Source organism: Rhineura floridana, chromosome 11, assembly GCF_030035675.1.
Source record: "Rhineura floridana isolate rRhiFlo1 chromosome 11, rRhiFlo1.hap2, whole genome shotgun sequence".
Lineage (NCBI taxonomy): Eukaryota > Metazoa > Chordata > Lepidosauria > Squamata > Rhineuridae > Rhineura > Rhineura floridana.
Genome location: NC_084490.1, coordinates 41,913,766 through 41,939,753, shown reverse-complemented (window position 1 = coordinate 41,939,753; position 25,988 = coordinate 41,913,766). Strand labels below are relative to the sequence as shown.

Genomic DNA, 25,988 nt, shown 5'->3' with positions numbered 1-25,988 from the left:
TAGCAAATTAACACCTGCAGTGGGACAGGAAACAATTGTCTCTATTCAGGCCCAAATGAACAGAACTGAATGTTTTGCTAAGTTGCAATTCAGTGGCAAGGCAGATGCCAATGCATCCTTCTCTTGAAAATCTCTGACAAAGCCTCTCTGGGTGACTTTTCCCCCCATTCTGTAAGGGATTTCTTATTTCCCAAACATTCCCCAGACGGCTGGATCAAAGCATAAGGTCCCACCTCCACTCCAGAAGAGGATTTCTTTTACCTCTAATAGGTGCCACCATCATGAGAAGACATGATTCACTAGAAAAGACAATAATGATGGGAAAAACAGAAGGGAGTAGAAAAAGAGGAAGGCCAAACAAGAGATGGATTGATTCCATAAAGGAAGCCACAGACCTGAACTTATAAGATCTGAACAGGGTGGTTCATGACAGGTGCTCTTGGAGGTCACTGATTCATAGGATCGCCATAAGTCGTAATCGACTTGAAGGCACATAACAACAACAGGTGCCACATTTCTTCACTCCTACAATTACCTTTATCCAGTTCCACAGGAAAGAGGTCTAGCCTCTCCACCCGCTTTTCAAGTTCATATTCTGCTGAGGCAGCCATGGGATCAACATCTTCATTCCGCCGGTCATATTCCTCATTAGAGTAGGTGCTGAAAACCTGGATAGGAAAAAAAGAAATAATGAATATCAGTGATATGAACAGGGCCTGATCTGAGCCAAGCCTTAGCCTGGAAAATGTTTTCAATTACAAGGCCCACACTGGAACATGTCATTCAGTGCATCTGAGAATATGTAGAGTGCCCTTCCTTCACCGAGTAGCCACAAACCAATGTTGAACTTGTGACTCCCTGACAAGGGTGGTAGAATCCCTTGACTTCCGGGAAGGGTGACTTAGCCTGTGCCTGCTTTTGAGACGGGCTCCTGCCTCAAAAGAAGCTTATTCAGATATATCAGTCAGTTTTTTCTTTTTTTTTTGACTGATTAAACTTCTCCCGGGTAGGGAGAAACGAAGAGATTAACCTCAAAGCCTATTTTTGTTGGGACGACCAGATCTCATTAATTTATGGGACGAGGTCCAGCCGACGAAGGTGGAACGGATTTTTAACAGCAAGCTCTATCTGATAAAGCGAACGTTCACCTTATCTTCTAAGAGAGAACGCACTAACAGGCAAGCACCCTTCTTTCTATATTTTTCTTTTACTTGACTTAAATTGTTGCTGTTTAAAAGAGATTTGCCAGATTGATCGGTTTTTGACATCTCACTGGGGAGCCATAACTTCTCTCTGCTACGCACTAATTAATAGCTTATCTCTGTTTTTGTTGCAAAAAGCTGTCCTGGATTTGCATTCTAAAGATATACACAGAAGAGGGATTTCTATTCCAGATTTTTATTTTGAAAAATATTATACTGTTTTGAGACTACTCTCTTTTTGGTCTATTTTATTTTGACGAATCTGTTTCTTGACGATTGCCATTAATTGTTTCGATCCTGGGAACTGCATTTTGTTTACTTAACTATTGGAGAGATAAGGCTGTCTGCTCTGTTTATACTGTGATGTCACCAAGTTTGGAGTATTAACCCAATTGTTGCTGAAATAAGAAGTGGTTTTCCTATATTTTTCTTTTAAAATGGCAATTAAGAAAGTGGCTGAAAATCTGGAAATAACTATGTTTCAGAAAATAATGGATGAGATTGAGATAATGAAAATTGAATTGAGTAAAATGAAGCAGGAGATTAAAGATATAAGGGTCCCTGTGAGAGAGGTGACCCTGGAAGGGGTCCCTGTGAGAGAGGAGACCCCGGAGATTGGAACAGGGGTCCCTGTGAGAGAGGTGACCCTGGAGACTGGAATAGGGGTCCCTGTGAGAGAGGAGATCCCGGAGATTGGAACCAACGTGGAACAGGAACAAGATTTGGAGTCTATGGACTTTAGAAATAAAATCTATTGTTTGGAACTCAATGTTATCTCTGAAGAAATGAATGAAGATTCTAGAGATAAAGTTATCAATGGCATGGATAATCTTCTGGACTGGAATGATGTGATGGAGCCCAATATAGAGAAAATCTATGGAATTAACTGCAGCCATGTGACAATGGAAAAACTTTTAAGAGATGACCCAGTGTATTTTGAAAAAAAGAACAGAGATATGATTTTACAGCAGTATTTCAGCAACCTATTCAGAATGGATGGCAAGAAAATATTTGGGATAGAGGTAATTCCCATCAGACTCTTATTATATGACTATGGCTTTGACAGCAAGATTATTATGGAATACTGATAATGGAAGATTGGATATTGAAATTACTGGACTTAACAAGACTACTGAAGATGGAAGATGGAAAATGGAACTAATAGAGATAATAGAACAATGGCTACTGAAATTACTGAACCTAACAGATTCTGATGTGATGGATTAATTGAAATGTTTATTTTGACTATGGTTATGACAATAAGATTATCATAATTAGTAATGAGATGGATTAATCGATATGCTTATCTGGAAAAAAAAAATTGATAGATATATTTCTTAAAGAATTGAAACCTCTCTTTGACTTTTTGTGGAAAGAATAAAGTAATGTTTATGAGATTTGATGATTAAGTAAGATAACTACTGGAGGAAAGTGATTTTATAATATGACTTAAGAGACAGGATTGTTATATATTATAGACTTATAACTGATTTGATCTTTGACAAATGGGAAGTCAATATTTTACTCTTTATTTTTTATTTTTGTTTTTTTTTTCTTTTTTTCTTTTTGTTTAACTATTTTTGATTTTGTTTTTTGTCTTTGAATGTTTTATGATTTTGTCTTGTATGTTTTATGAAAATCTGAATAAAAATTATTGAAAAAAAAAAAAAAAAGGGTGGTAGAATCCCAAACAGCTGGTTGCCTGGAACTAAAGCCTGAAGATTTGACACTGTACACCTAGGAAAATGATTCCCTCCTCACGCCAAGACAGATATGTCTAAAATGAGTAAAAACATTTTAAAACATCATAAAACAGACATTAAAATACATTAAAACAAAATAACTTTAAAAGCATTTTTTAAAAAAGCTTTGAAGACTTTTTTTTAAAAAGGTTAAGAAACTTTTTTTTTAAAGCATATTAAAAAGCAATTCCAACACAGAAGCAGACTGGGATAAGGTCTCAACTTAAAAGGCTTGTTCTTGTTGAAAGAGGAAGGTTTTCAACAGGCGCCAAAAAGACAACAGAGATGGTATTGGGCAGGGCCAAAGCCTGACATGGGCAGAGCAAAAACATAGACATGTCCAGTTTTCTCTCTCTCACCCCCCCACATCATACACCACATTTGCACACACATGTACATGCATACACACACACTGTGTGCTATGAAAGGGGGGGCCCTGTTTCAGCTTAACTGCCTCAGTTTCGTGCTAAGAAAGGGAAGCACCTTTCTCAATGCACAGAGAGGAAACATGAGCTTGGAGATGCAGGAAGAGATCGCAGGAAGGGAAAATTAGACACTGAACAATGGAGAGGGGGCTGATTTTGGTGTACTTTGGATGGGACGAGGTGAGAGTCCCTAGTGACAGCTCAAACAAAGAGTGTTTAAAATCCTCTGCCAAGTCTTTCTTAGAGTAGATGGATCACCTTGATAACATACTCAGTGAGCAAGGGCTTACTGTTAAAGATGCTTAGAGGCCCTCAACCAGTGTGAGGGGTTGATTTTTACTTCTGCCACTCATATGGCCAATTCTGGTTTTTATTTCTTTCCTCATAAATCAGAATCCACATTTAGATATCCTTATTCTTCAGCAGACAATCCTAATTGCTGGGATGAACTTGTAATAGAGCTGTTAAGCTTTAAACCTTTCCCCCATCATTTTACAATTGATACGATTGTTTGTTTTTATTGTAAGCTGCCTTCTGGGTCTGTCATACCAAAAGTGCCAGTATGCATTTAAGCAAAAAGACCTTGCCTTCTTTGAGAGATACCAGATAAATTGAGCTAATCAGATTCAAAATGGTACATTGATGTAGCAAAGTGACTAGTTGCTTGGACACAAAGTGAACAGCTATTCAGGCACCATGGGACTTACTTCTGGTCAAACATGCCTATGATTATGCTGTGAATGCCATAGATATGTGGGTGAGGCCAGGACTCATATGGTCCTGGATGCAATCCAGATGGCATACATTTCCTAGCACATGCTAAGCCACACACTCACTATTATGCATGATGTGTCAAGAGTATTCAAATTATCAGTCACCTTTCAAGTCACAGCCCATGGACTTTATTTCAATTACCACAGCAGCATTAGAATCCCCCTTCCCAGTTGTAACAAAAGTTTTAGCACATTTCTCTCCCCACTGCTGTATTCCCTAGCTGTTCCCCACATCCTCATCCCTGACATCATCTCCACCCAACACCTCTATCATTTCTGCCTGACGTAGGTGGCAAACCCACTATGTATGCTTTTAGCAAATTGGTGGCATTAAATGCATCTAACCATTAATAACAGCAGTAGGTTTTTCCCCTCTGATATTTCTGACAATTTGTAGTTCCTTAGAAAGGAACTTTGTCAACCCATCTGGGCCACGGTCCAATCCAATTAATGGCCAGCCCTCACATGTTGTGTGGGAGAGGGTAGGTGTCCAATACCAAAGTCACAAGGCCTCACTCATAGGCATCCACAGGAATTCTTCCTTGGGCCTGGGGGGTGGGGAGAGCAAAGTAAATACTCTGTATAATAAGTACATAGCTAGCATCAGGTAACAGATTTACCACTTTTGGTAGATATGGTGACTGAACAGCAATGAGGCCTGGCCTCTGAGAAATGCGTATGCTAAGTCAAGCCTTCCATAGTTGTTGTTGTTGTTGTTGTTATTATTATTAAATTTATTAGTCACTTCATAAAAATGAACCCAAAGTGACATGCAATAAAAAGATCAAAACCAATATAAAACTAACACAAATAAAAAGTTAAAAAACACAATACATGGATAAGATGGTAGAACAGGCCACCCCCCCCCAAGAGGCTACAACATCAAAAGCTCTCCAAAAACCCTCCAAAAATTAAGAGCCAAATACCTGGGAGAAGAGGAATGTTTTTGCCTGGTGCCTATAGATAATGATAGCGCCAGGCATGCCTCTCTGGGGAGAGCATTCCATACGCAGGAGGCCACCACTCAGAAGGCCCATTCTCCTGTCACTATCCTCTGTACTTCCCTTGGAGGAGGCACACAAAGAAGGGCCTCAGATGATGAATGCAGGGTCCAGGTTGGTTCATATGGGGAGAGGCAGTCCTTGAGGTATTGGGGTCCTGAGCTGTATAAGGCTTATAGGTCAAAACGAGCCCGGAAACTAATTGGTAGCCAGTACAGTTGTGCCAGAATTGGTGTTGTGTGCTCAGACCATCTTGCCCTGGTGAGCAATCTGGCTGCTGAATTCTGCACCAGCTGCAGTTTCCAAACTGTCTTCAAAGGCAGCCCTACCTATAACACATTGCAGTTACCTAACCTAGAGGTTACCAGAGCATAGACAACAGAATGGGTAGACCTGGCATCTAGATGACATTTTTCACCCACAACTGAAATTCTCATTCTTTCAGCCATAGTTCCATCCCCTGCAATAGGAGTATCATAACAATGGGCTCTATCTGCACTGACATTGGCATGGTAATTTTTTTAAAGTTTACAAGCTAAAAAATAAAATGACATTAAACCACTGTTTTTTAGTATTAAATTAAACTTGGGTTAGAAAAATTGGGAACACCTGTCTGCTGCTTCCTTTTGATTTTTGGTAGACAGACTACTGCCCAGTCACAGCTAAACTACAATCCTGGATATCTGAATTGTTTTTTGTGGGGCAGCAATCACTATTATACCAGGGAAGACTTAAAAATGAACCAAGAAGTCCTTTCTAGCCTTTTCCTTGTTTTATTGACTAGACTGGCTTTCCTAAATGTCAGTCATAACAATGACTTCATTCATTGGCTAAAAACAAAGAAAGGCTAGAGCTGGTTTCTTACCAAATGAATGAGCAAAATGAGTCCAACTTTTTACCCCATTTCTCAGGTTGTATAAGGACTAGAGACTTGCTTTTTATATTTAAGAAAGCTGGGAATCTAAGAATTATGGTTTATTTCCCCTGCAGACACCCATGGTCTCTCTCATGAGTGGGAGCCACTGGTTCCTCCTTTGCCCTTTGAATGGACAAGACTTCAGTTACCAAAAAGCCTCATGTAATCATGAATAAGTGATAAGGTATCTCCTCTCTTGTTTTGCCATGGCACATCACCTGTAATTACAATGCTAAATTAACTGATGGCATCACTTCCTCAGCATCTCTGTGGCTGTCTTATGTGTGTTGCCTAATGGTTGGCAGCTGAGCATGGAGGTACGGAAGCCACTCCAACCGCTGGTGAGAATCCTTCTGGATGACTACAATGGGGATTTTCCCTATGGCCCATTTTTGTTGTTTCAGTGCATTAGAAACATGGAACAAATGAAGATCTCACCTGGTATAGTATGTAGGTCATTCTGTGTAGACCATGGATTGCCAACTCAGTGCCCATGAGCACCAATGTGCCTGTCACTGTCTCCTATGGCACCTGCAAATGTTCTCAGTAAATATTCTCTCAAAAATCCACAACGCATTGTAATATTGATGATATAAAATAGAGGGATGTATAGACTAATAAATCAGCAAAACTGATTTCTGCTCAAATAAGGGAACATACCGTTAAAGTATGTCCTAGATGGTATAGAACCTGGTTCAGATCTCTTGCATGACATCTAATCTCACTCCTGGCTGCTGGCCAGGCTGTGATAATAGGGGCACGCCCTGCCACTTATGGTGGGAATGTCCACTGGCAGAAGAGTTTTGGTCTGATGCCTATAAGGAAATTACCAGTATTAAAGAATTTATACAGGTTATGCCAGAATTATCATTATTGTCCATATTTCAGGATTTGAACGTGGATAATAAAGCTAGGAGCTTTTGATTTGGAAAATGGAAATCTTTGAAGGTCTTAAATTTACCCTTATGGTATAAGAACTCATGGACTATTGCTCTCTCTGAGAAATTACACAAGAGTCTTACAAAGAAAGGAAACATCACAGAACCTTTTACGTAGTTTGGTGGAACTTTATTGCATACTGTATGTCAATAGCAACAATCTACAGTACTGATTTTCAGCTGTATGTCTTAAGATTTGGAATGCATAATTATGTCCTCAGTCTTTTGTGCTTTGATTACCTATGCTTGTCTTTTTCTATGTATATGTTACTTTTGAAGTGCATTTCCTATTTATATTGTCCCCTGGGATTCTTGTCGTATTATTTGACCTTTGTATTTTTTTTTCTTTCTGTGTAGTAAAAAACCTAATTTAAAAAATCCACATGAGACTGTTTGCTCTTCTTGCTTGGCATCTCCTATATTGAACACACCCTCTTAAACACGTCCGTTCTACCTTCTGTTCTGAACAGAGGAGAGGTGCAAAGAGTTTCTCTCTCTGAGTGAGTACGCAGTGGGTTTTTTCCACTGATGTCATATGCCCGCACCATTTTGTTGTCCTCTCTCTTTTTCTGCTTTTTTAGATGTAGCAGCCACTTCGTGTTATGCTACTCTCCTACGGCAGCCATTTCGTAATTACTGCCCATGAGACTTGCTCAAAATTCTAAATGTGCCCTCTGACCCAAAAAGGTGGGCAACACCTGTCCTCTTCAGGCATTACAAGAAGGAGTGAAGTAAATGTGGGGATGAGTGTATTAGCTCCACCCATCATCATTGTTCCAGTCGCCCTCCAAGTCATGTAGCATGATTTTTCATGGGAACTCCCATGAGTACAGAAGGTTCCCGGCTGCTGGCATTCACACTCCATGAACTGGAAGGTGACTGTAATGGCAATGGTGTGTGTGTATGTCTGTGTGCAGCATGCATGTTCGCCTCCGCTGTCTCCTCACATGTTTATGCCACTCCTTATTGTAATGCCCAAATAAACTTAAATCACCCATGTTGAACCTGCCCTCCCAGTCTGCTAAGTGGAAGAATGGTGATTCCTGTATCAGCTTTGGATGGGTGCTTGTGTGATGATAGAATCTGATATGATGGATTAGCTGGGGGAAACTCCAGAGCTATATAAGGCCCACTGTGTCCAATCAAGCCTCTGCTGCTTCCCTTCCCTCTCTTCCTACAGCCATTGCCCCAGCACTTTGCTGCTCCAGAGGGCTACTAGTGCACCAGTCTTGGCTTCCACCTGCACATAAGTCAGTAAGTCAGGGACAGGGAGCCTATGGCCCTCTGGATGTGCTGTGCTCCAACTCCCATCTGTCCCAGCCAGCATGGCCAAGGTTGAGGGACAGGGTTGCCAGGACAGAAGCATCCCAAACCCTGAGATTTCAGGGGCGGGTCCTAGTGATGTCACGGGGGCAGGTCATAGTGATGTCACAGGGGCTTGCCCTAGTGATGTCATAAAGCATCATACATTAAGCATCAACCACAGTTGCTTGCAGCACACAATTCAAACAAAAACATTTCTCTGATTGGAGATTAAGGTAGAAATCTTAGCTAAAAGAGCCTGAGTAGGGAACATTTAATCTAGCCTACTTGCTTCTTGCAAGAAGGGTTTAAGTGCCCTCAGATGAACGCAGTCACCAGAAGGCCATTGTAGGAAGAAAGGAGCCTACGGTTGTGGAGATGTTAGATAGGAGCACTCAGGAGTAAAGATGGATGCCCTTGAAGGCTGCAATTCTAAACACACCTACTAAGCCCCACAGAACTCAAGAGGACTTACTTCTGAGTAGATATGGTTTAGATTATGCTGTTGGTAAAGCTTGACTAGGGATCCTCTACAAAGATATTCATATCCAAGCAGGATTGGCAACCCCCTGCTTGGGATGCCCTGCCTGTACCTTTTAACATGGCTGCTCCAAAACGTCTTTGCAGATTTGACTCTTCACTTCAGAAAGAGGTTTGAGAAATGAATAAGAGTAAGAAGATTCTCTACCCTTTTCTGTCTACCTTGTGGACTGGTATAAACTCACTTTGACAGCCAACCAGTGAATAACTGAAAGAGAGAAAACACACATGGTTTGATCTATCTTCACAGACAGCAACTTGGGAACAACAGCAATTGCAGCCATACTTCCCAGTATATGAATTCTCTTTTACCACTACTGGGCAAGAAACAAACCGTCATGCAACCAACAAGGTGCATCAACAGTGGGTTTAAGGGGGTTGGGTTGAGCGCATGGAACCACTGTTGTTGCTTCTATGGATGTAAGGGAGTGAGGTTAAAGGTAAATGAAATGCAAATAGAAAAACAAAAAGAAAGTGATGATTTCCTAAATGCAATACCATACCAACCGCATCAAAATTCCTATGAGTAAGACAGAAAACTCAGCATCCCAGTCAGGACTCCTAACCAAAAACCAAAACTAAAAACATTCTGGCAGCCAGTCAGCCAAGGTTCACAGAAATCCCCATGCAGCACAACCTGACCCTGTGGCTGCAGTTAGTGCAGATTGCTATGGCACGATTGCTGACACGAGACCCTATCAGCACATAATACCTCTGCTCTGAAATCTTCACTAGTTAATTTGCTACCAGGCCAAGTTCAAGGTGTGCTTTCCATGTTACGGGTGCCACATAGTACTTGTTCTGCTCTTGTAAGAAATCAGTTCTTTAGTGTACAGCACCTACGTTTTGGAACCCCCTGCCTATTGACATTAGGCAGACACCTTAATTGTACTCTTTTCAGCACTTGCTAAAAACATTTTTGTTTAGGCAAGACTACCTAGGCAGGTAGAAGCTATTGCGTTTTTTTCCTGTTTTTAACTCATGGTTGGTTTTATTATTTTGAATGTTTTTAAATACCTGTCTTTAACTGTTTTTGTCAATATTTTATTGTTTTATTTCCTTTTGTAAACCACTTTGAGAATTTTTACAATAAATTGGTATATAAATGTTGTAAATATAAAGGTTGTAAATAAATACGTAAATAACTTTTGGAGTCACTGTGGCCCTTGGGTCTTTTTCCACTTTTAGGAACAAAGGCATCTACATTATACCGACTCAGGCCATTTGGTACCATTTAGCTCAGTACTGATATGGATTAGCACTGGCTCTCCAGGATTCCAGGCAATAGTCTTTTCTAGAAATTGAATTTTGGACCTTTGCATGCAAAGCATATGCCCTTCCCCTGAGCTACAGCCCTTCCCCTGTTTAAAGTATCTTTTGAAATTGTTCTTTTCAATTCACTAATGAATGCACAGCATACCCAGGGCAGTCCACATCATTCATTTAAAGAACATTAAACACACATTTGAAGCACATGAATCCCACCACAGAATCATGGGAACGGTAGTTTGTTAAGGGTAGTGGGAACAATAACTGTGAGGGGGAAACTACACTTCCCAGGATTCTTTAGGGGAAGTCATGCACTTTAAATGCGAGTTGGATGCGCTTTAAATCTATTGTGTGGATCTACTTAATAAACACTGCCTGCATGTAAATCGTTTTAATTAATTTTTTTAAATGGAAATGAACTATAACGTTTACTGGGTGACCATGGGCTACTCACCATCTCTCAGCCTAATCTGCCCCTCAGGATGAAAATAACAGAGGGGAACCATGACCACCAAAGGAAAAAGGGCACACTTAAAATGTAGAGGAAGTAATAATGTACAGCCATAGTGTGAAATCAAATACTTATCAGGACATAGTATGAAGTAATATTTATATAAGCATGACTGTCAAAGATGTTTATTATTTACACAACCTGTAAATTTATTTGTAGTGCAATCCTATGATCGTTTACTCAGAAGCAAGTCCCAATGTATTCAATGGGACTTACTCAAACAGGGAAGCATGCACAGAACTGCAGCCTCAAGTGATAAGGATCACTCATACAACCCAAAATTCAAAATCATGCCATTTTAAGCTGTTTTGCATTTATACTTTTTATGGTCATTGGATTTTAAAGGGATTTATTTCCAGTCGGCAATCCAACCTCACAGGGTTGTTGGGAAGACTCCATAAACACACACACACACTGGAGATATAAAAATACATACAGTAGGGCCCCACTTTACAGCGCTTCGCTTTACAGCGCTTCACTAATGCAGTGGTCTCAATTAGATGCAATTAGACTAAAGCCCCACTCATATGGTGCTTGTTCCACTTTTATGGCGGTTTTCAGGCGTTGCACACCATTCTGTTCAATGAGTTCCGCTTTACAGCAGTTTTCGCTTTACAGCGGGGGTCCAGAACATAACCCGCCGTATGAGTGGGGCCCTACTGGTACACCCCATATAATAGTTTATTGTCAATACCAGTTGGTCACTGCAGAACATTTTTTTAAAATAACATCAGTATTAGTTGCCTACATAATAAAAGTGATACTTATGTAAGCCCTGTTTAATAGCTTTAAAAATAGGACTGGAGGGAAAGATAAAGATTTACAACACAAGTACAATCTTTGCTATGTTCACTGAAAAGTCCCATTCATTTACAGCACAATCCTAACCATGTCTACTCAAAAGTAAATCCTTTGAATTCAATGGGGTTTACTCCCGGTATGTAGGGATAGCATTGCAGCTTTACTCCCAGAAAAGCAAGTATTAGTTTAAAGCTTTGTATTGGGAAGGTTTTCAAAACATTGTCCTCTTCAACAGCCCAGGAAAATTTAACTTGTTTGACTCCTGCACACAAGAGAAAAAAAGACTCGGTACTGCTGAAAGCTATATGCTTACTTAATTTATGAGATTTTCAGATAAACAGGGAAAAAACAACAGTTTACTACCTTTGCAATGGGGTCTAGGTATTGCCTAGAGGCCCAGAAATCTTGTCAATCACAACCCTGACTTCACTTATTGGCTACAAACCTGAAAGGGCGGGGTTAGACCAGCCAGCTAAGAGATCATTTCACAGAAGTTGTGGAAGGGCGGCCGACGTTTTGGTGTATATCTCAAGAACCAGATCACCTAGAAGCATAACTTGTTTTAATGAAAGCTGAGAATCCGGAGATTAAGGTGACTCACCCGGAGACCCAGAGAGGACCACAAAAATCCGGAGCCTCCAAGCGAAAACTGGACATCTGGCAACGCTAGTGAAGGATGATGGGAGCTGTAATCCAGCAACGTCTGGAGAGCACCAGGTCCTCAATTCCTGCTGTAAGTCCTCTTGTTTCCCCGATTGTCCTCTTTCAGGTTTATTCCAAGACATTTTATTCCCTGTTCCACACACAGAGAGCCCAGCTGGACTGGCAGCTGAACTTACTTCAGTTGAACCTTTCGTCAACATTGGTGACAAGACGAGTCACTCCACTGCACCTGAGGGCAACAGTCTACCTTAGGAGATACAGGACAAGTCACTTGGCAATAGGGATGGGAGCGAATTTTGATTCAGTTCTCATTTCAAGCCAAATCTATCCAATTCACACTTTCCAAAACAATATGAGAACTGAAACACAGCCATCTTTGGAAATCTGCACTTACTTGAATTCTGCGATGCAGTTCGCCAACCAAACAATTTTTATAAAAATGTACATTAGGGGAAAGTGTGCATAAAAATGAATATATGAATGAAAATAACATGCAAAATGCATTTTGTGATGAGAAAAGGCTTGCAAAAATGTATACATTAGTCACAACTGCCTGCAAAATATGTTTATTAGGAGAAGTTCACACTAAAATGCTGGAGCATTTTTGTGAGAATTTTTTAAAAAAATCACAAATTGCTGCAGTATGTGGAGAACTTAATGTTAAGTTCAAGATTGGAAAAATGAGAAACTGAGGGAACCCAAACTGACGGATCTTGCCATCCCTAGTTGACACACACAGCTCTGCCTCCAACACTTTACCTCCACTCCCTGATCCCCAGTATCCCTCACCTGAGGCAGTGGTTTCACTCTGCCTAGTGGTAGAGCTGGCCCAAATCTCTCATGCCTTTGTTCACCCTTTCTGCCTTCCCTTCCTAGACAAAAGGATAAATTCTCTCTCTGCCTTCACTTTTCTTGCTTGCTTCCTTGTCTCTCACTTATAGTTTTCATTCTCCATGGAAGTCCACCTCTCCCCTCCCCCCCAAACATTTGAGCCCTCCAAAAGCCATCCCCATATGTACCCTTCCCCACTTAGGAGAATCACTCCCACCCCTCTCCAACTTCCTTGCCATCTCTCCCTCCTACTCACCCCCCCAGTGTTGATATGAGCAGACTCAATCCACTTCCGCCCCCACCCTCTGCCTCTCACACTTGCTCTATCCTGTAATCAAGCCACGCAGGCTGTCAGAGCCAGAGAAACAAAGCAGGAAAACACCCACCACCACCACGACGCAATCCATGACAGCATTAATTAAGCTGCCAGGGTAGCCGTTCGCCTGCTTCTGCCTTGCCCTTTCGATGCACATTTCAACCACCTGCGAGGCCTGGTTAAGAAACTGGGGTGGGGCGATTCCCTACACGCTCAGTCCCATCTAAGGATGTATACTGAATATATGATGGGAGGAAACAGACACTTTTTGAACTTGTGTGTGGGAAGAAAATAGAAGTTGGGAATAATTATGATCCCCTCCCCTCCCCCACATTTATTTATTAAAACTCTCATCAGATCCTTTGGACTTAGAAATATCACACAAAACATACCTCCCTTGAGATGATAATACAACTGTGGGGGAGGGGGATGCAGCTGGGACATAAACATATTTAGGTACCTTCATGGAATTCCCCCTAAGATTTCTTATTTTTTCTTAAGAGACTGTGGGGTTTTTTTAAAAAAAAATCCTTCCAGTAATTTTCCTCTCCACTCACTTATCTTGCCTAGACACAGGTGGTCAGGAAGGAATTTCCCCCCTAGTCAGAATGGATAATAGTGACAGTGATTTTTTTTAAAAATCTTCCATTCTCTGATAATACATGGCTGGGCTCATTTACATGAACAATCTCCTCACAGTCTGAAGTTGAGATGGGGTAGAATATCTGCTAAATCGGACTTAACACCAGATTTCAACATAATCTGACAATCTGCTATCTTTTTGAACCGGCATGGATCTTTTGCAGCAGGTTGCGGCTGTCAGCATGTTTTTTTAAAAAATCCACTCTGAAATTTACGTTATTGTCTTCGTAATTGGCTTTCCTCTAAGGTGATGCATTCTTAACTGCTGTCTAGGTGATAAAGATCACCATTTACATCCATTAACCTCCCTCCAATTTTAGGCAATTATCTGCCTAATTGATATGTAAATAGAAAAAAAGGTGGAACAGCATAAGCATTTTCATAAACATCTTCATTAAAAATATGTGGGGTTTTGCTTAAAAAAATAAACAGATTGGCAATTGCAAATGCAAACGGGAACAAATAAAGGGTAGATTGGCAATGAAAGCCAGACCCTCGGAATTCAAGCTGATTGGAACTAGGCAGCAAACCATCCTTAATCTGAGGACATCATGGCTGCATTCAGACATAGGGTTTATTGCATTATTTTTCCTGATTATGATGCTAGCATTTCTGTCCCAATTTCTAATGTCTCTTTCACACTGCAGTACCTGTTGTATTATGAAATGGTGTTTTTTTAATCAATATACTGCCATGTTCTGCTAAATTTCATTCACACCAGTGGGCATGGTGTGACACACCAGTGTACATCACTGGATATGTTGCCACCCCCCACCCTTTACACCCATGAACACGCCTGTATGCTGGAATACTGCCTAAATTTCATTACACGAGTGGCAGTGGCATCATCCCAAGAAAACCACAGGAAAACTAAAATGCCAAATTCCTGTGATTTTCTGGGTTTCAAGGTTCATAAACTGATTTTTTCTGGGAACAGTTAACATGGAAATGAGCACTAAACTACTGCTATATTCTGCTAGATTTCCAGAAGTGGTTTATGTCATTTGAAAGATCAAATAAAGTGCAGAAATTATTAGGGAAGGAAAACAGAATAAAGTGCCATGTTGAATGCACCCCCTGAGGCAACACAGCTTATTTGCTGTCACCAGTGTGGTGCCCATGGATGCCAGGGTGCCCATCAGTACATCATATGGCATTTACTTAAGGTCCCAGATTGACCTAAATTTAGGGCTGAAATTTAGGGGCCCCTCCAAGTAAAAAGCATTTTCAGAGTTCAATGACAGGTCCCAGCCAGGCAAAAACACTCAAGGAGGACGTAAGGCAGATTGCTGGTGCGGAGGAGCTGTTCAATGCACGTAGCAGCAGCTCAATTCACTGAGCACAGGTATATGAATGGCTATTGTCCATGATACCTAAATGGAGCCTCTGGATCTAGAGGCAATCTACCTCTGAGGACCAGATGCTGGGCAGAAGCAGCAGCTTGCTGGTGGTGATCTCTGTGGTTTGTTTGGAAGCTTCCCAGAGGCTGGTTGCTATTGGAAACAGAATGCCGAACTAGATGGATCTGGTGCTAATCCAGCAAGGCAATTATGGAGTTCTTAACATTTACTGTATAGCTCAACCCCTAGACATAGCAGGAAATTGTCTGGCAAAGACGGCCCCATACCAGACCAAATGATTAGGCATTATTGCAGGCAGCTAAATTTGGAGAGATGTGGCCTCCATAGTCATGATATGGGAGGATTTTCATACGTGCCATGCACTCAATTTGAAAAGACTTGGTTGCTCTGTCATGATAGAACCTCTCTCCCCAAGGAGGTTCCCCAACACTGGAACACCTAGCAGAAACTGGTCAGTATTATAGACTCAAAGATCTGGAAGACAGTCTTCTCCGGCATACTCCCATCCCCTTAATAGCAGGCAGGTACCTTTGCTGTATTGTTTTCGGTGCCTGCCCAAACACTTCTTTGTTCAGGCAAGCCAACCCAGAAAAATAATTTTAATATATCATTTTAACATGTCATTTTATTATGTATAGTTGTTTTAAAACTGCTGGTTTAAATAATATTTTGTTGTATTGTGTGCCAACTTGTTTTTAGCATTTGATTTTTATCAGTAAATTTTAATGAATATTTTATAATTTATGCAAACTGCTTAGAGGTTTTTGTTGATTAAGTGGTATATAAATCTTGTTAAATATAAATAAGCAAATAAATCTTATCCTCCGCCCAGCAGCTCCCCCTCCTTATTTTATCTCACAACGGTCCCCATGAAGGTGTGCTAGGATCAGAGATAAGAGGGTAAGGTACCTGAAGAGTCAACAGCAAAAACATTGTGCCTGTTACAAATGGGCTGATGCTTCAACTCTGGCTATCTGAAGACATAAACATAAGAAGAGCCCTGCTGGATCAGGCCAAAGGCCCACTTAGTCCAGCATCCTGTTTTCACAGTGGCCAAACAAATGTCCACGAGCAGAACCGGAGTGCAATAGCACTCTCCCCATTGGCAATTCCCAGCAACTAGTACTCAGAAGCACACTGCCTCCGACAGAGGAGGCAGAACACAGCCATCATGGCTAGTAGCTTTATTAATTTGTCTAATCCTCTTTTAAAGCCATCCAGGTTGGTGGTCATCATCCATGACAGGCCTTGGGAAAGTCCTTGCCATCTCGGAGGTGGCTGCATAAGTAGGCAGATGTCCAAAAGCCCCTTGGGGTGCAAGAGGCCTGGCCTTTGTTGAATCCGGTCAGTCTAACTTGAAGCCATCTGGATTGTCCTCAGGGTCTACCTCTTGTCCTCCACCCGCACCCCAACAGCCAATTCCTCTTTCCTTTCCCTGGAGGAGCTAAGAATGAAACCAAGCTGTACCAAAAAACCCTGCCTACTCACAAGCTGCCAGTCCATGTGAACAAGTGTGCCAACCTTCCAAGCAGTGCATGACTCAGCAGGCACACATATGGTGGAACTCACGAATGCAAGTGAATTGAAGCCAGGACATCTGTAAAAATCCAGGCCAGGATTTCCGCCTAACTGCACTGAGACAGCAAAACAAAACCAGACCCTTCAAAAGAACCATCTTCACCACAGAGAAGTCCATCCAGAGCTTGACTTCTACATCACCCTGGAATGGACTCTGGATTCAAGGCCAAGAATCCATAACTTTAACCCTGTAACTTGTTTTCATTGCTGGGTATCATCCCTGGAACGTAAAGCTTCTGAACAGGGAGGTTTAATTTCACTATCCCTATGGCTAATAGCTAAGGGTGGACTAATCCGGTATGAAATAGTCTACCCTTTTATTAAACATATCTTAGCAATGACCTATCAATATAACCTATGGTTATATTGGACTACAGCTCCCATCATCCTTGACAATTGACTATGCTGGCTGAGGTGGATGCGAGCTGCAGAGCTGCAGGCCAGCCACATCAGGAGGGCCACTGGTTGCCCACCCCTGTCCTATGGCAACAAATTCCATAAATTAATTATGCCTCGAGCAAACAACTGTTTTCTTTTACTTGTCCTGAATCTACTGCCAATTAATTTCACTGGCTAATCCCAAATTTTAATTTCCATATCTAAAACAGAGGGAGAAAAGGGTCTCTCTCTACATACCATGTGACACCTCCAGCATGTTCCTCTTCTGTCACTTTTTTTCCTTCTAATCAGTTTTTCTTAAAGTGAAAAGCATTATTAACTTACAAAACTCTCTGAAGCAAAATGGGATGGAAGTCGCTGGTTTACATCAGGGCGGAGCAGATTTCAGGTTTGTCAGATCTTCGTTGTTTTCTACTAAAACCCCAATATCTACCAACTGGAACCAGGTGCAAAATACACAGGGTTGTATTAAACTCAGAGGAGACCCACTGAAATCAATGAACCCAAGTTAGGCCCTATCTGCACTATACATTTAAAGCAGTATCATACCACCTTAATTGTCAAAGCTTCTCTACAAAGCATTCTGGGAACTGTAGTTTGTTAAGGGTGCTGAGGATTGTTAGGATACCCCTATTCTCCTCACACAGATAAAATTTTCAAAGTTCCCTCGGAAGAGGGACTGACTTCCAAAACACTCTGGGAATTGTAGCTCTGTGGGGGGAATAGGGGTCTCCTAACAACTCTTAGCACCTTTAGCAAACTATAGTTCTCAATATCTTTTGGGGGGAAGCCAAGACTGTTTAAAGTGGTATGGTACTGCTTTAAATGTACAGTGCAGATGGGGCCTTCATCATGTCTCTTAACTTGAATGGGTCTTCTCTGAGTAGGATTAGCATTGAATACCACCTATCAGGGGAGGCTGGTGGCTCCATGTCAGCGGGGCAGTTGAATCCACTCTGGGTTTTAGTCCGAACTTTCAAGGAGCACCTTGGACAGCTCCTTGAAATTTTGGACTAAAGCCTAGAGCAGATTCCACTGCTCCACTGACATGGGGCCACCAGCCATCACTGCCACCCATAGTTAGAATTAAACAACTGCTGCCTCTGAGCACATGTTGAGCCTACCGGGTTTTTTTCCCCAGTACCAGAACTGAAAAGAGTTCACAATCCTTTCACACAAAAGTCTACTCTTGGTTAATTTTCTTCATTTCACTTTCCAAATTTAGGAGGAAAAAGTAGTTTTGTTCTTGTTGTTAAACAAGTTGGGAGTCAGAAACTCTTGCAGATCTACCACAAATCACCCAGTGACATACCAGTAAACACTGATCTACCTTTCTACAAATTGATGAATCTGTCAGTTTCAGTTTCTCATTTTTCCAACCTTAAATTCAGTTCCTCACATTTCCACATCAGTTTGCAACTTCTTTTTTAAAGTCTTTCTGAAAATTTATCAGCATTTTAGTGCAAATTTCTCCAAATATACACATTTTTATGTGCAATTTTGCCAAACCTGCACATTTCTGCAAGCAACTTTCCCTAGTATCATGCATTTTTGTATGCTATTTTCACTAATATATGCTTTTGATGCCCCACCAATAAGCATGTTTGCACATATTATTTGGTTGGAGACCTGCATTTCAAAATTCAGAGAAGTGCGAATTTTGAAGGATGGCTGAGTTTTGGCTCACAAATTGTTTCAGGAAGTGAGACTTAGGTAGACTCGCCTTTAAATGGGAACTGAATTCAAATTTCTCCCCCACCCCCCACTTTCTGCCCACTCGTGGCTTAGATGACCTTAAAGGGGATTAGATTCATAAGGGATAGTGCTATCAATGGCTCCTAGGCATTATGGCTATATGCCACCTCCAGAGGCCACATGCCTCTGAATACCACTTATTGGGGTACAACAGAGGATGATTGCACTCCAATACTGCTTGTGGGCTTCCCAGAGTCGTCTGACTGGCCACTGAGAAACAGGATCAGAAAGACCTTTGGTCTAATCAAGAAGGATTTTTTTCTTCTTTTTAAAGCCCCAAATGGTGTAGCCTTTCCTTGTCTGGAAGGTGTTCTACTCCTTGACCATTATGGTTGTCCTTTTCTGACCCTAACTTTACAGAGAGGCCTTAAAATATTTTATTTTACTACAATTTGATTTTTACCCCATCTTTCCTTCAAGGAGCTCAAGGTGGCACACATGGTTCTCTCTTTCCCCTTTTTATCCTTACAACAACTCTTTCAGGCAGGTTAGGCTGAGCAACAGTGACTGGCCCAAGGTCACCCAGCAAGCTGCATGGCTGAGTCTCCCTGATCTCCCATGTGAGACACTAAAGGCCAAACTAGAGAATACATTAGCTCATCTGGCCCCTTAAGACAGAGAGAGAGAGAGAGAGAGAGAGAGAGTATGTGTGCACACGGGTGTGTGAGATAGAGGCTTTTGACCCATAATAAAAATGCTGACAAGGATGATGTCACTTTTTTCAGAATTGTGAGCTCAAAGTGGCTTACAAAAACAAACATTAAAGACAAGTATAAAAATCTGTTACAATCTCAGTTCAGACTGTGGGGGCCCAGTACAAATTGGGATCATAGCAGGGGCAAACAGTTAAAGCCCCCTATCCCCTCACACTAGCGAAATGATATGGGTCATCCCTACTCATGACTGACTCAAGTGCTGGTCTATGAGTGTGGTGTAAATCTCAAACAGGTTCTCCCTTTAACCTTCTCCTAGTTAGAAGTTTGCCTGTGCAGTGAGTGTGCTTCTACAGCGGGTTCACAGTTGAAATTATGAACATCTGGATGCACCCAAAGATCCTTAAGCATAGGTGAAGATTATGTCATACTGGAGAAAAGGGTTTCCAAAACTGAAGAGGTGCTACCATAAACATATCTCAGTATATCCTCACTAATTGTACAGGAAGTAGAAGGCCAGCTTAGACAACTGTAGAATCTTGAACACAGGTAGCCAACGTGGTGCCCTCTGGATGTTGTTGACCCTCAACTTTCCCATAATTCCTGACTATTGGCCTTGCTGGTTTAGGCTAACAGGAATTGGAGCCCAATAACATCTGGAGGGCACCATATTGGCCACCACTGATCTAGAAGGGCTAAAAAGTCCCTGAGGGTCTGTCTGCACTGGGTAATTTTACTTGTTAATGCAGATTGTTACATTTTAAACACAACTGCCACGATAACACAACTGTGCAACTTTCAATAAACATGGACAGATGGACTCCCTGACACAACGTCCCATGCCCACACAATTCTGCATTTTTTATTTTTACATTTTTGGAAAACATTTGCAGATGAACACTCTCCAGTAGACAAGAGTTCAGTCTCACCCTCTAATATGAAAAGGCAATGAAGCTACAGAACTATCCCACCACTTTGTGAATGAGTATCCCTTCCCCCCCCCGGTAGACTGTATGAAGGGTCAAAGATACTATACTACTGATGCAAGATTTGCACTTGTGCACAATTAATACTATAATAAAAGGATGGAATGGGAGAATTATGTTGTCTCGAAAGGTCATCAGTAAATTTAGCAACATATGTAAATATAAACTGTACCTTTTAATTTTTGCACTGCTGATAAAATCTTTCCATCTACACTACGAATATAGGGAGTTGCTTTGTACCAAGTCAGAACCCTGAGTTATCTAGCTTAGTATTGCCTGCACCAAGTGCGGGGAACCTTTAGCTGTCCAGATGCTGCTGAACTACAACTCTCATCATCCCTGGCCATTGGCCATGCTTGGTGGGGCTGATAAAAGTTGTAGATCACCAAATTCTGGAGGGCCAAAGATTCCCTGTGTCTTGTCTACACAATGAACGGCAGTGGCTCTCCAGAGTTTAAGTCAAGGGTCTTTCCTAGCTTTACTTGGACAAGCTGGGGACTGACCGTGCAACCTTCTGCATGTAAAGCATACACTCTGCCACTGAATTATGGCCCATTTCCTATCCTACCCTGAAACAGAGGTATTGTCTATTAAGGCAAAACGCACAAAACGTCCTTCAAATCACACCCAGTCCCTGCACCTGTGCAGAATCAAATCCTCATACTTGCCCTCCCGCTGCCCTTGCAGATGCCCTTTGCACATGACTGTAGCATCCCTCTCGCCTCCTTTCTCCTGGCCTGTTGCAAGATAAGAGGCACAACATCTTGAAGGTCGCCTGCTGAGGACCGAAAGGAAGTTGCTTCGCCTTGCAAGACGTAGCGTGTTTCATCAAGGACTGATGAGATACCAAAAACAAACTAAAAAGCAGCAGCCACACAAGAGGCATGTGTGCACAGCCCACATCAACATTGCTGCTGGGCTTGAGCTTTTAACAGTTGAAAAGTTCTTTTATATTCCATGTGGGTAACCTTTCAGTGACCCTCCTCATCCACCCCTCCAGCACCCGCTCCCCTCTTCCTGGTTTCCTTTTTGCATGCACACCAGCTTTGTTCTTGGGGAGAGGATGTCCCTAACTGAAACAGCTGAGCCTGAAGTGGACATGTGTATGTCGATGATGAAGCAACACAGAAGGGGGCGGGGAAAGTGAGGCTGGATTTGATTACACATAACCTAGACAAAAGGATGAAAGAGGCGGATATTGATCTCAACCAGCTGTCAATGGGTACAAGCTCCAGCTAATTCCTCACCCCCCAAACCTGGCTGCCCCCCAACCCCATCCCCTGTAAACAAAGGAGGGGCAGCTTTGACTCAAAACACAGGACAGGCATCCTTTCGACACTACTCCAAGGTTTTGTCATTTCATGTGGATGGTACGCAGATTTGTAAAGAAACTGATTTCAAAGGCACCAGTAGAAGTCTCTGGGGCTCTCTTCAACATAGGAAATAGTGGTCCTGCCATATTGCCCTGAACATCCCACCACATGGGAAATGGAGAGAACAAAATATGTTTGGGGGCTCCTTTCAGGACTTCATTTAACCACCAAAGCTCATCAGGGCTTAGCCTTAGAGGCAGAGCCTGCTTTGAATACTGGGATTGGTCCAGAGACAACTGAAAGTAGTAATCAAGGACAGAGTGCCTCTGAGCAAGTGCGGAGTGCCTTATGAATATTCACAGACAACCTACAACAGTATCAGCTTGGGGACAGCGCTTCTAGATTAGAGGGATGTGATTTGCATGGGGAAGGGCCATAGCTTACTGTAACGTGCTCTACTTGGGGCTGACTTTGACGAATGTTCAGAAACTTCAGCTGGTCCAAAGAGCTGCAGCCAGATTGTTAACTGGGGCTGCTTACAGGAGGCACACACTGGCTATCAGTCTATTTCCGAGCACAATTTCATGTGCTGGTAATAACCTATAAAGCCCTCTAAAGCTCAAGTCCCAGCTATCTGAAGGACCGTATCTTCCCGTATGAGCCTGTCCGAGCCCTGAGATCATCGGGGGAGGCCCTTCTCTCGGTCCCACCACCCACAGGCAGATCTGGTGGGAACACGGGAGATGGCCTTCTTGGTGGCTGCCCCCAGACTCTGGAATTCCCTTCCTAGGGAGGTGAGACCGGCTCCCTTCCTGTCTTCCTTTTGTCAGCAGGTGAAAACCTTTCTATTCTGACTGGCTTTTGGGAACTGAATACAAAAGTTATTAACAGGGTGCTGTTTTATTGATTTTTATTTTGTGTGTTTTTTAAATTGCTGTTTTAAATAGTTTTAATTCTATAAAAAGTTTAATTACATTTTAAGTGTAACTTTCTGTATGTTTTACTTAAATGTTTATAGCTATATTTGTTTTAATTTTTGTAAGATGCCTTGAGTCCCAGTTCTGAGAAAAAGGCAGGATATAAATTAAAAACAATATCATCATCATCAACAACAAAAATAATAATGAATAGCTCAGTGGCAGAGCAGGAGGTTCTAGGTTCCACCCCAGCAGCATCTCCAGGTAGGGATGGGAATGTCCTCTCTCTGAAACCCCAGACAGCCACTGCCAGTCAGTGTAGAGAATACTGAATTAGATAGACCAATGGCCTGACTCAGCATAAGGAAGCTTCCTCTGTCCCTATATTCAAGCCTGATTCTGACATCTCCCATTAAAGCATACTAATCACTAGACTGGATGGAGAACTTACTCCAAAATGCCAGGGCTGAGCTCTGAAATAAGACGTAATAATCAAGAAACTGTCTCTGAACATGAGAAAAGTTTATTTCCCTCCAGAGCAGTCCACCCCTACACATCTTACACTGAGCTTAAGTGAAAGGGTATAGAGGATCCTGCTCTTCACTTTGTAGGCTTGAGACCCGCCCACTCCCTCAGCACCTAATACGTTAACAATCAAGTCACAATGGTTCCCTTATAAGTAGGGAAGGAAGGATCGGTCTGTTTCAGTTCTCTCAGTTTCTCATTTTTCCCAATCTTCAATTCTATTCTCCACATTTTTGAAGCAGTTTGAGTTTGTGTGTATGTGTTTTGAGTCCTCATGAAAATTATTCAGCATTTAAGTGCAAATTTCTCTGAATGCACATATTTTTGTATGTAGTTTTGACTGATGTATACATTTTTGCAAGCAATTTCTCCTAATATAGTGGAATTCTGTAGGTTATGTTCAGTAATATACACATTTTTATGCACATTTTCCCCTAACATAGGTATTTTTGTCAACATTCTTTGGTTGGAGAACTGCATCGCAAAATTCAGATAAATGTGAATTTCCAAGGAAGGCTGTGTTTTGGTTCTCAGTATTGTTTTGGAAAGTGCAAATTTGATGGACTTGGCTTTAAAGGCGAATCGAATCGAATTTCTCTCCCATCCCTCCTCATATGTAAGTGCGTGCAACCTGGGAAGAGAATCAAAAGGACCGCTGCATCCTCCCCCCCCCACTTCTGTTTGTGTTTCCAGCAAAACCACAGAATATAGTTACAGATATAAGTTTAGTTTGGAAACAGAAAACAAGAGTCTCCTTTCACAGCAATCTCATGCTCACCCGCTTCTTATCTCTTTCCCCCCTCTTGAGGATCCCAATTGTTGCAGTTTCCCTTTGCACTGGTTTGCACAAAATGACCTTCATTGTTTTAGTAGTGTACAGGACCTGACCCTCCCCTTTAGAAGACAAAAGAGAAATGGCTTCGTACATCTTTCAAAAAATGCTCCCCCCACCTTAAATAGGGAGCGGTCCCACAAAGTCCCCATTCCCGACCTGATCTCCATAGGCCCCTCAGCCTGCGCACACCCCTCATTTGTCTTGAGCTAAGACAAATGCCCTGAACATGGCAGCAGCAAGCAACATGGAGAGAGGGAAGGGAGCCTCTGTTGCAGAGCACACACTCTTCCCCCACCCCCAATGCAACGAGTCATCCTGCTTGCTTCCTTTCTTTAAAAGAAACAGATCTGCTGCCATTTTGTAATTATGCCCAGAATCTGTGACAGCAAACGACCCTGGGCAATTTTAAAACTAGATTCTTTATGGATTCAATAGAATCTCCCCATCAGTTGCATTTCTTCCCACACTATTTGGCAAATAAATACTATTTAGCATTGATAGAGTGCTTTACAGTGATCACTTGTTATCCCCATATTACAGACAGGGAAGCTAAGGCTGACACAGAGTTGCTTGAATCAAGGCCACTTACTGAGTGTATGGCAGAGATGAGATTTCAACTTGGGACTGCCTGATTCAGAGCTCAGTCTTATAATCCTTAAGCAGAGCTTGGAAAAGTTACTTTTTTAAACTACAACTCCCATCAGCCCAATCCAGTGGCCATGCTGGCTGGGGCTGATGGGAGTTGGTAGTTTAAAAAAGTAACTTTTCCAAGCTCTGTCCTTAAGCTATGCCAGTTTCCAATAACTGTTGCATCGGTCCAAAAAGTTAAAGGGTAGGAATATATGGGTAAAAATATAAATTTGGTTGCAGTACTGGCTCCAAGTCAGTGCAGTGGGGGGGGAGTCTTCAAAAAACTGTAGTGCCCCCTTCTACATCAGTGGATCACCTTGGCATCACAGGCCTACCTGGTGACAGCAGCAGGCAACAACAGCACTGTAATGGAGCTGCAATGTACAATTCCCTGGAAAGCCAAAGTTTCAGGTGCAGGGACCTAATTAATTATTAACAGCCATTGCAAAACTGCTTCATGGATTGGGGAGTGCATGTCGATGATGTCACATGTGCTGGCCAATTATTATCCTCTATGGCCTGCTCCTCCCAGTTTCAAATTGAGCCCATCACAAGTAAGTGTGCTGGCATTTCACACAATGAGGGTGCTTTCAAACTGTATTCACTGCTCTTAAAATGTTGCATTTGTCTTTAGTATTCTGGTGATTAGTATATGTTTCAGTCAAGCACAGTGAACGAATTTCTTCTCCTAAGCATCATGGAAGAGACTATGAAGCCGATTAATGAGTAATTAGTTGGAACAAGACACCATTTGACCTGTCCTCTCAGATGTTCCTGGGAATCACTTTGCTTATAAGGGTGGCAGCTAATGACATTTTCCTGGTTTACACTTGTAGGAACAGCTTGGGTTTGCTGTGTATGGAGCTGATCAAAATTTCAACGGCCTGAACTAAATCAATACTCTGGGGTCACAAGTCTGGGTGTTTGTGGCTAGACACATCACGAACCATTTCACATGATCATATTTTGGCTTAATAAGCTGAGACACTGAATGAGCACTATAGCTGCATATGCCGTCCCCTGCTTCCTCCCTTCTCAGCCACCAGAATGACACCTGGAAATCTTGAACTTACTATAGTTCGTCTGAACTGAGAATCTATGGTTATGAGTTCAGAAAAAGCCAGGATCTTCAAACGTCTTCAAACTGTCTTTTAAGATCCTGGC

General features: G+C 41.9%; 1 protein-coding gene across 1 annotated transcript in view; it reads right to left on the bottom strand.

Moving 5' to 3' along the window:
• The window catches only part of PPP1R9B (protein phosphatase 1 regulatory subunit 9B), an 83,944-nt gene that overhangs the window by 37,644 nt on the left and 20,312 nt on the right, over nt 1-25,988 (bottom strand). The window contains exon 2 of the mRNA XM_061588131.1: nt 536-668. Coding sequence (XP_061444115.1) covers nt 536-668 — 133 coding nt within the window. The remainder of the gene's footprint in view (nt 1-535; nt 669-25,988) is intronic.